The 15278-nt window shown below is 31.4% G+C and overlaps 1 protein-coding gene and 1 long non-coding RNA gene across 3 annotated transcripts in view; one reads left to right on the forward strand and one right to left on the reverse strand.

Moving 5' to 3' along the window:
- The window catches only part of LOC143234527 (integrin alpha-9-like), a 55995-nt gene extending 44311 nt beyond the window's left edge, over nt 1-11684 (reverse strand). Inside the window, exons 1-3 of one of the 2 annotated variants that reach the window (XM_076471946.1) lie at nt 11121-11684; nt 4431-4567; nt 2547-2659 (exon numbers count right to left, since the gene is read on the reverse strand). In XM_076471946.1, the coding sequence (XP_076328061.1) occupies nt 2547-2659; nt 4431-4567; nt 11121-11353 (483 nt within the window). In that variant the 5' untranslated portion in view covers nt 11354-11684. Of the gene's footprint in view, nt 1-2546; nt 2660-4430; nt 4568-8938; nt 9067-11120 lie in introns of those variants that run through there. The other variant, XM_076471947.1, reaches the window with a different exon arrangement.
- LOC143234529 (uncharacterized) lies at nt 11415-14426 on the forward strand. The gene is made up of 2 exons (XR_013018696.1): nt 11415-11551; nt 14114-14426. It is a non-coding gene; the product is annotated as an uncharacterized LOC143234529 (long non-coding RNA).
- The last annotated feature ends 852 nt before the right edge of the window (nt 14427-15278 follow it).

A 15278-nucleotide genomic window follows, 5' to 3' on the forward strand; every position in this document is an offset into this window, starting at 1 on the left:
GAAGTTGTGACATTAAATTCGGAAATAGAAGTTGTGACATTAAATTCGGAAATAGAAGTTGTGACATTAAATAGAAGTTGTGACATTAAATTCGGAAATAGAAGTTGTGACATTAAATTCGAAATAGAAGTTGTGACATTAAATCCAGAAATAGAAGTTGTGACATTAAATCCAGAAATAGAAGTTGTGACATTAAATTCAGAAATAGAAGTTGTGACATTAAATCGGAAATAGAAATAGAAGTTGTGACATTAAATTCGGAAATAGAAGCCAGATGAATTAAACCCAGAAACAGAAGTTGACATTAAATCTCGAAACAGAAGTTGTGACATTAAATTCGGAAATAGAAGTTGTGACATTAAATTCAGAAATAGAAGTTGTGACATTAAATTCAGAAACAGAAGTTGACATTAAATTCGGAAACAGTTGTGACATTAAATTCGGAAGCAGAAGTTGTGACATTAAATCCAGAAATAGAAGTTGTGACATTAAATCTAGAAGTTGTGACATTAAATTCAGAAGCTGTGACATTAAATTCAGAAATAGAAGCTGTGACATTAAATTCAGAAACAGAAGGAAGTTGTGACATTAAATTCAGAAATAGAAGTTGTGACATTAAATTCAGAAATAGAAGTTGTGACATTAAATTCGGAAATAGAAGTTGTGACATTAAATTCAGAAATAGAAGTTGTGACATTAAATTCAGAAATAGAAGTTGTGACATTAAATTCTAGAAGTTGTGACATTAAATTCGGAAATAGACAGTTGTGACATTAAATTCAGAAATAGAAGTTGTGACATTAAATCTCAGAAATAGAAGTTGTGACATTAAATCCGGAAATAGAAGTTGTGACATTAAAAATCGTGACATTAAATTCGGAAATAGAAGTTTGTGACAAAACTAGAAGCCAACATTAAATCTCGAAAAAAGAAGTTGTGACATTAAATCGGAAATAGAAGTTGTGACATTAAATCTCGAAATAGAAGTTGTGACATTAAATTCGGAAATAGAAGTTGTGACATTAAATTCGGAAATAGAAGTTGTGACATTAAATTCGGAAATAGAAGTTGTGACATTAAATCCGGAAATAGAAGTTGTGACATTAAATCCAGAAATAGAAGTTGTGACATTAAATAAATAGAAGTTGTGACATTAAATTGGAAATAGAAGTTGTGACATTAAATTCGGAAATAGAAGTTGTGACATTAAATTCAGAAATAGAAGTTGTGACATTAAATTCGGAAATAGAAGTTGTGACATTAAATTCGGAAATAGAAGTTGTGACATTAAATTCGGAAATAGAAGTTGTGACATTAAATTCAGAAATAGAAGTTGTGACATTAAATAAATAGAAGTTGTGAAGTTGTGACATTAAATTCGGAAATAGAAGTTGTGACATTAAATTCGGAAATAGAAGTTGTGACATTAAATTCGGAAATAGAAGTTGTGACATTAAATTCGGAAATAGAAGTTGTGACATTAAATTAGAAGTTGTGACATTAAATTCGGAAATAGAAATAGAAGTTGTGACATTAAATTCATTAAAATAGAAGAAGGTGACATTAAATTCGAAATAGAAAATAGAAGTTGTGACATTAAATTCTGTGACATTAAATCTGAAAATAGAAGTTGTGACATTAAAAATAGAAGTTGTGACATTAAATTGGAAATAGAAGTTGTGACATTAAATCTGGAAATAGAAGTTGTGACATTAAATTCGAAATAGAAGTTGTGACATTAAATTCAGAAATAGAAGTTGTGACATTAAATCTGGAAATAGAAGTTGTGACATTAAATTCAGAAATAGAAGTTGTGACATTAAATACATTTAAAATCAAACCAAAATATAAAAAAATATCAAAATATATAATTATAGTTAGTAAGGATAAAGTATATTATTAGCGAGCAATCTTAACACACTGCAAAAATAGTTCTAAATTAAAAATTATAATTAGCAATATTGCTAAGTTTTTCTGCTTTGCATCTGATTGAGCACAAAGCCATCCAAAGGGCTGTTTGCGCTGTGCTCATCACAAGTATTGAAATCTGGGTTTTGGTTTCGTCAACCTTCAGACTTACCGTTGAGCCTCTGAAAGACTATTACCAAGTCAATTCACTAGTTTAATATCATTTTTTAAAATGAGAATAGGGATTATGGGCTTGTTCGTGGGCACAGCACAGGTAACCCATTGTGTGTAGCTTTGGGCTTAACAACAAACAAAGAAAACCAGTTGCCACATTGATGCGTCACCTGCAAACACCAACTTCACTTGAAAGAGTGGAAAACCAGAACGATTGTAATCAAACTAGAAATAATAAGTTAAACCGTACATGATATATATTACTTTGTAAACGAAATAAACCACATTACATAAGACTTGATTTAACAAAGAAAATCGGCGGATTCTTCTATTTCATAAATGAATTCATGAAACTTATTTCTAGTTGAAACTGCATCGTTGGGGCGAATTGTTTACATAACTTTCAAAATTTGATTCTACCATTATAAGGATTGTCTACTTGAAGACGAACCTTCCTTACTTACCACAACATTGTTCTGTCCATTATGTTGCACGTCCATTGAAACACCGAACCACATTTTGTTTTTCAAATCTTTATAACGGACAAAGTCACTCTCTTTCACTTCGTTCTCATTACCTGTACAATAGAAGGGTTTATACAAATACTGCACAATAGTACGTAGAAGGGTTTAAAGAAATACTGCACAATAATACGTAGAAGGGTTTATAGAAATACTGCACAATAATACGGAGAAGGGTTTATAAAAATATTTGCACAATAGGAGGAAGGATTTATTAAAATATCTGTACAATAGGACGAAGGGTTTATAAACATATTTGCAAAATAGGAGGAAGGGTTTATTAAAGTATCTGTACAATAGAACGAAGGGTTTATTAAAATATCTATACAATAAGACGAAGGGTTTATAAAAATATCTGTACAACAGAATGAAGGGTTAATAAAAATTGTTCGTTTTTTTAATTTTGTGCAAAGCCACACGAGGGTTATCTGCGTTAGCTGTCTCTAACACTAGAGGAAAGGCAACTATTTATCACCACCCACTGCCGACTCTTTAACTACACTTTACCAACTATTAGTGGGATTGGCTGTATCTTGATGGAAGACGTCATTTTTATATAAACAGAAGGTGACATAAAAATTCATACAGATCTAAATATCAGTTTGTTCGACAATGTATGTGTTAGAATATTCAGCCATATAAGGTCATCCATCACTCAGGGTTACTGAGAAAACCTTCGCCTTCTATTATAGTTTGATATGCCTCAAACGTAAATAAACGTTTGAAACGGCACACTTTTAGCTCGTGAACGACTTGTAATAGAATTTTGTGTACTTCATCAATAACGTGTCACAACTTAAAAGTTTCAAACGACGCTTTTTAAAAACAGAAGTTAAAATAAATAAATAAATTATCAAAACCAATGAACTAAATTAGCAACTGTGTAAATCTCCACGAAGTGAATTTTTATCTTGACATTAGGACCTTGAATGTTTTAATAATTCAGGGTGGAAACGTAATTTTATTCCAGTTTAGTATTATTAATCCATAATATATCTAGATGGCACGAAAACAAATGTAAATAAAGGGTCAAATTCTCAGAATCTTCCAATAATCACTCAAAACTTCTTAACCTATCAGTGACTTTAAACCTGTTTTTTAGACGTTTCTAAGCACAAGATGTTTATTGTGGTCTTTATAACTGCCATCGTTAAGGCACTTCTGTCAATGTATCGAAAAACGTCGAAGCGTTACTAACGCCCTCACAACCAAATATCCGAGTAAATAAGTATGTTCCATTTTAGTGCAAAACTGTACGATACTCATGGTGTCCCTCGTACGTTCCTAACTATAAAGACTGAGATAATAAAAACACGCATCTCACACGATCGATTTAAATGTTAAACCTATATCAGAATATAAAACTGAGGAATGGGCTATCATATGTTGTAGAGAAGCTTTGTTTTTACAAGGGATCTTCCTTTCATTAATGTAACAAGTATTTATTCTGTTTTTTGTTAGCTCGTTATTAGTATCCATAGTTTTTGTTATATATTTTTACTTACGTGTTACTTTGTTTTTATTTCATACAACGGTCAAAACAACACTCAAGTATTTTTTATATATTTTTCTTTCCTTTTGTTTCTCTTATCTATTTTTTTATGTATTTCTTTCGTAATTAACAAAGTAGTTCTCCGGTGAGACAGCGTCATGTCTTTGGACTTACAGCGCTAAAATCAAAGGTTCGATTCACTTCGGTGGACATAGCAAATAGCACGATGTGTTTTTGTTATACGAAAAACACACACACACACATTAACAGAGTATCAACAGATACTTTGATACTCATATGGTGAAACCTGGAACCAGATCAAAGTAATATGTTACCTGTGGTATCGATTTCAACTTCGTTACAGGTGGTTGTGGATTCCCCTTCTACAAAAATACATTTGTACAAAATTCCAGGTTCGACAACATCAGATCCGAAAGCAGAGCCATTAGCTTTAGGGGCCGTCACCAAAATACTAAAGAAAAACATGATAACGTTTAAACAAGTAGGTAGAACAGGGGGTTTACTTTGGAAAAAAAAATACTTATTTAACTTCATTGACTTGTGTACATTATAAGAATGAAAATAAAAACCAACCATTCAATTAAAGTATCAAGACGATATTCGAAACAAGCAAAATCAAATACTTTATATTGAAATGCCCCCCTCCCTTCAAGAAAGAATTGAAAGCATCAGTGTATTATTTAATACCAAACAAGCCCGTCATATACTACATAGTGGTATATCTGCGGACTTATGCCGCGAGAAATTAAGTTCATATACCCGTGGCACAGACAGTGCTTTGTGTGTCTTGACCCGTGATAACAACCAATAATAATAAATATTGATTAGAATTAACGTAACTGTTAACGTAACTCAAATATGTGGATAAAATAAACAAATAATTCACTACACTCATAAAGTACTACATAAATACTACACATCAATCACTACAGTCATAAAGTACTACATAAATACTACACATCAATCACTACAGTCATAAAGTACTACATAAATACTACACATCAATCACTACAGTCATAAAGTACTACATAAATACTACACATCAATCACTACACTCATAAAGTACTACATAAATACTACACATCGATCACTACAGTCATAAAGTACTACATAAATACTACACATCAATCACTACAGTCATAAAGTACTACATAAATACTACACATCAATCACTACAGTCATAAAGTACTACATAAATACTACACATCAATCACTACACTCATAAAGTACTACATAAATACTACACATCGATCACTACAGTCATAAAGTACTACATAAATACTACACATCAATCACTACGCTCATAAAGTACTACATAAACACTACACATCAATCACTACATTCATAAAGTACTACATAAACACTACACATCAATCACTACACTCATAAAGTACTACATAAATACTACACATCAATCACTACAGTCATAAAGTACTACATAAATACTACACATCAATCACTACACTCATAAAGTACTACATAAATACTACACATCAATCACTACACTCATAAAGTACTACATAAATACTACACATCAATCACTACACTCATAAAGTACTACATAAATACTACACATCAATCACTACACTCATAAAGTACTACATAAATACTACACATCAATCACTACACTCATAAAGTACTACATAAATACTACACATCAATCACTACAGTCATAAAGTACTACATAAATACTACACATCAATCACTACAGTCATAAAGTACTACATAAATACTACACATCAATCACTACACTCATAAAGTACTACATAAATACTACACATCAATCACTACACTCATCATAAAGTACTACATAAATACTACACATCAATCACTACACTCATAATGTACTACATAAATACTACACATTAATCACTACAGTCATAAAGTACTACATAAATACTACACATCAATCACTACAGTCATAAAGTACTACATAAATACTACACATCAATCACTACACTCATAATGTACTACATAAATACTACACATCAATCACTACAGTCATAAAGTACTACATAAATACTACACATCAATCACTACACTCATAATGTACTACATAAATACTACACATCAATCACTACAATCATAAAGTACTACATAAATACTACACATCAATCACTACAGTCATAAAGTACTACATAAATACTACACATCAATCACTACAGTCATAAAGTACTACATAAATACTACACATCAATCACTACAGTCATAAAGTACTACATAAATACTACACATCAATCACTACACTCATAAAGTACTACATAAATACTACACATCAATCACTACACTCATAAAGTACTACATAAATACTACACATCAATCACTACACTCATAATGTACTACATAAATACTACACATCAATCACTACAGTCATAAAGTACTACATAAATACTACACATCAATCACTACACTCATAAAGTACTACATAAATACTACACATCAATCACTACAGTCATAAAGTACTACATAAATACTACACATCAATCACTACAGTCATAAAGTACTACATAAATACTACACATCAATCACTACACTCATAAAGTACTACATAAATACTACACATCAATCACTACACTCATAAAGTACTACATAAATACTACACATCAATCACTACACTCATAAAGTACTACATAAATACTACACATCAATCACTACACTCATAAAGTACTACATAAATACTACACATCAATCACTACACTCATAAAGTATTATATAAATACTACAAATCAATCACTACATTCATAAAGTATTATATAAATATTAAATCAATCACTACACTCATAAAGTATTATATAAATACTACAAATCAATCACTACATTCATAAAGTATTATATAAATACTACAAATCAATCACTACATTCATAAAGTATTATATGAATATTAAATCAATCACTACACTCATAAAGTATTATATAAATACTACAAATCAATCACTACACTCATAAAGTATTATATAAATACTACAAATCAATCACTACATTCATAAAGTATTATATAAATACTACAAATCAATCACTACATTCATAAAGTATTATATAAATACTACACATCAATCACTACATTCATAAAGTATTATATAAATATTACAAATTAATCACTACATTCATAAAGTATTATATAAATATTAAATCTATCACTACATTCATAAAGTATTATATAAATATTAAATCAATCACTACATTCATAAAGTATTATTAAAATACTACAAATCAATCACTACATTCATAAAGTACTACATAAATACTACACATCAATCACTGCACTCATAAAGTACTACATAAATACTACACATCAATCACTACACTCATAAAGTACTACATAAATACTACACATCAATCACTACACTCATAAAGTACTACATAAATACTACACATCAATCACTACACTCATAAAGTACTACATAAATACTACACATCAATCACTACACTCATAAAGTACTACATAAACACTACACATCAATCACTACACTCATAAAGTACTACATAAATACTACAAATCAATAACTACACTCATAAAGTACTACATAAATACTACACATCAATCACTACACTCATAAAGTACTACATAAATACTACACATCAATCACTACACTCATAAAGTACTTATATAAACACTACACATCAATCACTACACTCATAAAGTACTACATAAACACTACACATCAATCACTACACTCATAAAGTACTACATAAATACTACAAATCAATCACTACATTCATAAAGTATTATATAAATACTACAAATCAATCACTACATTCATAAAGTATTATATAAATATTAAATCAATCACTACACTCATAAAGTATTATATAAATATTAAATCAATCACTACACTCATAAAGTATTATATAAATACTACAAATCAATCACTACATTCATAAAGTATTATATAAATATTAAATCAATCACTACATTCATAAAGTATTATATAAATATTAAATCAATCACTACATTCATAAAGTATTATATAAATATTAAATCAATCACTACATTCATAAAGTATTATATAAATATTAAATCAATCACTACATTCATAAAGTATTATTAAAATACTACAAATCAATCACTACATTCATAAAGTATTATATAAATATTAAATCAATCACTACATTCATAAAGTATTATATAAATATTAAATCAATCACTACACTCATAAAGTACTACATAAACACTACACATCAATCATTACACTCATAAAGTACTACATAAATACTACACAGCAATCACTACACTCATAAAGTACTACATAAATACTACACAGCAATCACTACATTCATAAAGTACTACATAAATACTACACAGCAATCACTACACTCATAAAGTACTACATAAATACTACACAGCAATCACTACACTCATAAAGTACTACATAAACACTACAAATCAATCACTACACTCATAAAGTATTATATAAATACTACACATCAATCACTACACTCATAAAGTATTATATAAATATTAAATCAATCACTACATTCATAAAGTATTATATAAATATTAAATCAATCACTACATTCATAAAGTATTATATAAATATTGGTTTTCTGTAGTAAGTAAAGTCTTCAGAAAGTATTACTTCGGTGAATATTTTGTAAGAAGTGTAACAGTTTGTACCTCAGTAAGGTATCAAAACTTTGGTAATACGTTATTTGTATCTTGGTTAATGTTAATTTTAGGGAACTGACGCTAATCCTAAATGTCACTTAGCTTCCGTTGTGGTCACCTCACCCAAAGGAAAGTGCTTAGTGTTAAACTTGGTTAATTTCCCAAATGCTATAATACATGTTCTCACAAGATATCAAGTGCTGCACTCTACCCCACCTCAGTCCTCTCAACGGCAAGAGGCCGGCACCGCCCCTGTTTGTAGGTTTCCTCGTGATTTATCAAATAAATGAAGATGTTTTGGGGTTTCAAATGGTCATTTCATTATACGGCCCCATGCGGAATAAATAAAATGAACTTTTTCACAGATCAGTTACGTTATAATCACTTTCAGTGTACGTTCCAACTAAGACTAGATGGAAATAAATTTGATATCAACATTTTATTAGCTCAGATTACGTAACAGTGCGTCTGAGATAGAGAGTTACGTAACAGTATGTCTGGGGTGGAGGGTAGGTCCACTTAGAGACCAAGCCTTATTTTTCATATTCGACAGGGTTGATATTGTGTCTTGACCAATGAAAGTTTTCTGTACTTTCTTGTGTCTCTGAAGCGATTGACCAGTAACTAATTTTAACGTTTAAAACTTAAGAATTTTGAAAGGACACTTAATTAATCATTTTTATCAACTGTAATTTACTGATTTTCATAACTAATTTTAATCCATCTTGTTTAAAGAATTCATATTAATCTGGAGTTTTGAGGTATTTAGTATTAATCCACTCTGTTTAAAGGATTTAATGTTAATCTACTGTGTTTAAAGGATTAACTTTAATCCACTGAGTTCATGGGATTTAGTTTGAACATACACTGTTTTAACTTTGATCCAGTATGCTTTGAAGTATTGGCGATAATCCGCTCTGTTTTAAAGGATTATCGTTAATCCACTACGTTTTTTATTTAAAGATTAGCGTTAATCCTCGCTGTTTTAAAAGATTAGCGTTAATGCATCGAATTTTTGGGATTTAGTTTTTAAATTACACTCTTTTAACTTTGATCCATTATGGTTTAAAGTATTGGCGATAATCCGCTCTGTTTTAAAGGATTATCGTTAATCCACTCTATTTTAACAAATCAAAGTAACGAGTTCCTCCGAAGTTCTTGAAACAATGTCCCATACATGGTCTAGAATCATGCAGCTGTGATCACGTGAATATCTAAGACAGAATTATTCCTGTAATTTGTTGATAAAATAACTAAAAGTAAAGTTAATTTACAAAAATGATTCCAGTTAATCTGTATTTGTCTTTCTTTTTAAGCGCAAAGCTACAGAAAAAACTATCTGCGTTGAGCCAATCGCGGGATAAAACCTCGAATTTTAGTGTCGCAAGTCTCTCCCGATTAAATCAAGAATTTAACATGCTTTTTTTTAAGTTTCTCTAGGTTTTCACGAAACACTAACCTTCAAGGCCACTCGGCTGATACCAAAGTTTAAATCAAAAATCAATAGAACCAGTTAAATGCCTTGAAGGAGTATTGGTTTGTTTGAATTTCGCGCAAAGCCATTCGAGAGCTATCTGCACTAGCCATCCCTAATTTAGCAGTGTAAGACTAGAGGCAAGGAAGCTAATCATCACCACCCACCGCCAACTATTGGGCTACTCTTTTACTAACGAATAGTGGGATTGACCGTAACATTATAACGCCCCCTCGGCTGAAAGGGGTGTAACAGGGATTCGAAGAATACGAGTCGAGTGCCTTATCACCTGACCTTGTAGGAGTAAACGAAAGTAACCTGCTATAATAAATGATCGTCAAATGATTATTTTAAGAGAAAAGCTCAGGGTGCGGTTTCTAGGAGATAAAGACACATGTTAGTTTGAAACTGTATGAACTAGATATTAAAACAAGCGTTTTAATAGGAAAATAAAATGAAAAAACTTTGCACTAACTTTTCGAAGTTTGTACTGGTTGAAAGTGATAATATTTACAAACAAACAGACACAAGATAATATGGCCACAGAAATACAGAAAAAATAGTGTACTTTGTTGTGAAATATATTGCAATTCTCTGTGTAATTCGAAAACAGGAACTATCTATACACACATGTTGGGCCCACGTTGTAAGAGGAACATACTGGATTTCGATTCAGATCATAATAATAAATTCGGTTGTTAGATAAGTATTTTTATTTAGTTCAAGCCTTCTGAATTGTACTGTAGTCCTTAGAGCAAAACTTAGTGACATTAGTAACGAATGAAAATGTACTTGGTTATGATAAACGATCGGTTACCTTGTAATAAATATTATTTTACTCTATATATAGCGTCTGAGTCTTATTCGTTCAAAAATTTATAGAAAAGCATTGTATAATAAACTGACAAATAATTAAAAACTTACATTTTTCCGGCGTCGTTTCTATGAAAAGCTACAGAAAATCCAAAGTAAGTGTTCTCCGAGTTCCACACTGAATTCTTAAAAACGACTGGATATTTAGTGTCAACGTTAAATCCACGTACGTTATGAACGGTACAAATAAAAATTACAAGCAACCAATAATTTCTGATTGAGAATTCCACTGAAATACGTTCAAACGTATTTCTCGATGTAGAGGTTTGCTCATTAAACGCCATGAAAAATAAAAGAATGCAATGTTTACTCCAAGTTCCACAGGTTTATAGTTTGCTCGAGTTTAACTTATTTGTTTAGCTTCATAAATTTTGAAAAGCTTGTTAATGTTCGAGGTACAAATAGCAGTTATCTGTGCAGTGAAATCAAATAAAAAAGTAGAAGTATTATATTAACTAGAATGGACTATCCTGTGCTCTGAGGTAAGTTTTTTATATTATGACGCTGCTAACAGATAAACTTATATATCGTTCTTCTAAGAATCTGTAAAACTGATATAAATGTACGTATACGAGAGCATGATAAACGTCATTTAGCGTGAATGAATACACGAATAACGTTGCGTCCGGTGGCACGTTGTTACTGTCATGCGTATAATATGTATATTTATCTATTCTACAATTGTAGCCGGTGAAATTCGCAATTTCCTGTCAAACTTTACTCAATATCCAAAATGCAATATGTACTCTCACCGCCCACACAAAAAACACAAGCTTTTAAAATTATTCAAATAAAGATAATTATTTTTTAATTCACTCGATTTCTACGTATTTTAACATTAAATCCCGAATATTTTAAGGAGGTCAAACTGTTTATTTGTTTTAAAACCAAGCCACATTGAGATTTCTGCAATATCTACTACAGAGAATCGACCTCTGGATTACAAGTCTTAGAATGAGATTGAACTATTTAGAAACATTGTCAAATTTTAAGGCTCAAAGGTGTTTATAATTTCTAAATTTTGGTATATTGTAGCGTCACTTGTCAACACAAAAATAAATATAGAATTTTATAGCGTTATAAACAAAAGCGTTTAATTTCTGTTCCTTATAACGTAAAAACTGAAATAGTTAAACCTAGTAATAGTTCAGGTTCTCAAGATATTCAACTGGAAATATTAAACGTTCCTCAACCAGGTTTTGGTAACCTAAATTTTCCTAACCACCTGACGTACTAAAACCCGTTGCTATTAGACGTTACTGGTTAGGAAATGTTATCTAAGGTACACTGGCTGTTTTCCTGTTTATTTTGTCACAGACTTTGGAATCAAGTCAAAGTTCAATATCTGATACTAATTGTTCCAATGAAACCAAGAATACAGCATAATTCAAATTGCGGTCGGACTTATTCGCCCTCTTTGGTTAAATATGAAACAACCGAAACGTGACCGTATTACTCGGCAGAGGCCTAAAATATAGCCACATTTACCTACAGCGAACATGTCTTTCTTTGTTCCTAAGCGCAAAGCTACATAATAGAGTATCGGTGCTAGGCCTATCAAGGATATCGAAACACAATTTTTAGTATAATTATGTATCAAACATACAGCTGAGCCATTAGGGTAGAAAAGACTGGAGAGCCAGATCCTGGCCATGTTATATAATTTGTTTGTTTGTTTTTGGAATTTCGCACATAGCTACTCGAGAGCTATCTGTGCTAGCCGTCCCTAATTTAGCAGTGTAAGACTAGAGGGAAGGCAGCTAGTCATCACCACCCACCGCCAACTCTTGGGCTATTCTTTTACCAACGAATAGTGGGATTGACCGTCACATTATAACGCCCCCACGGCTGGGAGGGCGAGCATGTTTCGCGCGACGCGGATGCGAACCCGCGACCCTCAGATTACGAGTTGCACGCCTTAACGCGCTTGGCCATGCCAGGCCCGTTATATAATTTAAGAAACGATCCACTTGTAGACTTAAGAATGATCGTACCAGTTCGTATCTGTTCTAGAAACAAATTTTCCTTACTGTAAAAGCTCTAAGTTGTAATAAAATAATACCTAATCAGTAAGTAGGGTCAAAGAGAAACTGTTAGTTGGAACATCTTTGTATTACTGACATTAAACATAATATTATAACAAAAACATGCAGTTGTAGCGAAAATAGGTTTAAATAAAAACTTTTTCTATGTTTTTTTTATTTGCTGCCAAATAGTCGTTACAATCTAAAATCTAAAGCACGAACCTACTTATGCATCAATCTTATACATATATGTATGAGTTACAAGACAGTTAATTCTAGGCTAAGGTTAACGTTTCACCATCCACAGTCTACACCTATTAATTTCACATTTCAATCATGACAAATAAATTTACATTTAGATAAAACTTCTAATACAAGGACATAGGCAAAAATACATAAAGTGAAGATATAAAAGATGTAAAATGAGTGGCAAAGTTACATTGGTTCTTGTTTGTTTGAATTTCACGCAAAGCTACATGAGGGTTATCTGCGCTAGCCGTCCCTAATTTAGCAATGTAAGACTAGAGGGAAGGCAGCTAGTCATCACCACCCACCGCCAACTCTTGCGCTAGTCTTTTACCAACGAATAGTGGAACTGACCATTACATTATAACGGCTGAAAGAGCGAGGATGTTTGGTGCGATGGGGATTCGAAGTCGTGACCCTCACTTTACAAGTCGAACACTTTAACCCACCTGGCCATGCTGAGCCTAGATTTGATGGTATCTAAAGCTGTTTTACACCACTTAAAAATGTTTCACACATAAATTAGTACATTATCCTGTCTATGCACATGTACTACAGAAAAAAATACAAACACCAACGAAAACAAAAAACGTAACAGTCAATAGGAGTCGGTCATCGTCAGGTTAGAAGTAATGAATGTTTTACCAGCTTTATAGTATACGCATTGACCAGGGTCGTCTGTCATGATATAAGAGATTGTTTAATTTTAATACTATTTTTTTTGTGTCTGAATGAATATTTTAAGATTATTTAAATTTATTTTTTTATTATTAGAGAGTTTAACGCAGACGAGTCTTGGAAGTTGTGTTTGTAACTCATTGATGAAGAGAAAAATGGTGGACAGACGATTTAATAAGAATATAAAAAGTACGAGAAGTGTAGGAACAAGCAGGCAGACAGGATTAGAAGTGAGAGCAAAATCAAAAGAAGCTCGCCCAATGTTAACTACGGTAAAAGGGAAAAACCTAACGGTTAACGTGTTAAGAGGAAAACTATTAGTGCACTTTGACAAATAGACAGAAGATTCTCGGATATGCAAAAGAAAAAAAAAATGCAGCATTCAAGTTTAAACGTATCGAGTACAACGGTAGTAACTCAATGATAAATAAGTGAATTATGTTTGTATAGTTCGACTTGTCAACTGAAATTTTTAAGTAATTGAATAGGCTTAAGTAGACTTTTGACAAGAGGAAATTTTGTGGGTGGGAAATCTTGGGGTGGCTAAGTAGTGGCTACAATCAACTAAGTGCCAGTATTGGACCTATGTCCTACAAAAGGTTGTGTAGACATTATGTTTGTTTTTGGTGCTTTTTAAAAAGTCTTTAATTTTAATCATTAGAAAAATAAACCATATGTTGTTTTATATATTACACTTATCTTTAACTTTGAATTAATTTTGTTTCATTGTTATTACAAACGTTTTATTTATGACACAGAAACAAAGCTAAAACACCAACAAAATCCTTCTCCTGTGGATATTTACCTTTTCTCAAGTATCAGCTTCGTGAAATAAAGACAAGTTATCAACTCTTATCAGGAATTTGACAGTCGGGGTCTCAAGAAGGACGAAAGATACATAAATTCTGTAGTTAGTAGTTGTATTTAGTATCTATTCTCAACTCTCCTTAGTCATTGTATCGTTCATGTTCAAAATATCTCCTAGTGGTTCAGTAGTAAATCTGTGGACTTATGAGGCTAAAATTAGGGTTTTAATACCTGTGGTTGTTATAGTACAGATAGATCACCGTATGGTTTTGCGTTTAACAACAAATAAACAGACTGAAAATACCAATACCTAAAAAATAAGGTAATTTTGCTCTTTTAGGATATAAGTTGGTACCAAGATTTTTAAAGTTAGGTTAGAAATTATCTACACACATTAAGTGCACAAATTAAATTAGTAATGAAAACGACGTAAACCAAGTATAACATATTCAAA

The sequence above is a fragment of the Tachypleus tridentatus genome, chromosome 12 (genome assembly GCF_004210375.1).
Source record: "Tachypleus tridentatus isolate NWPU-2018 chromosome 12, ASM421037v1, whole genome shotgun sequence".
NCBI lineage: Eukaryota > Metazoa > Arthropoda > Merostomata > Xiphosura > Limulidae > Tachypleus > Tachypleus tridentatus.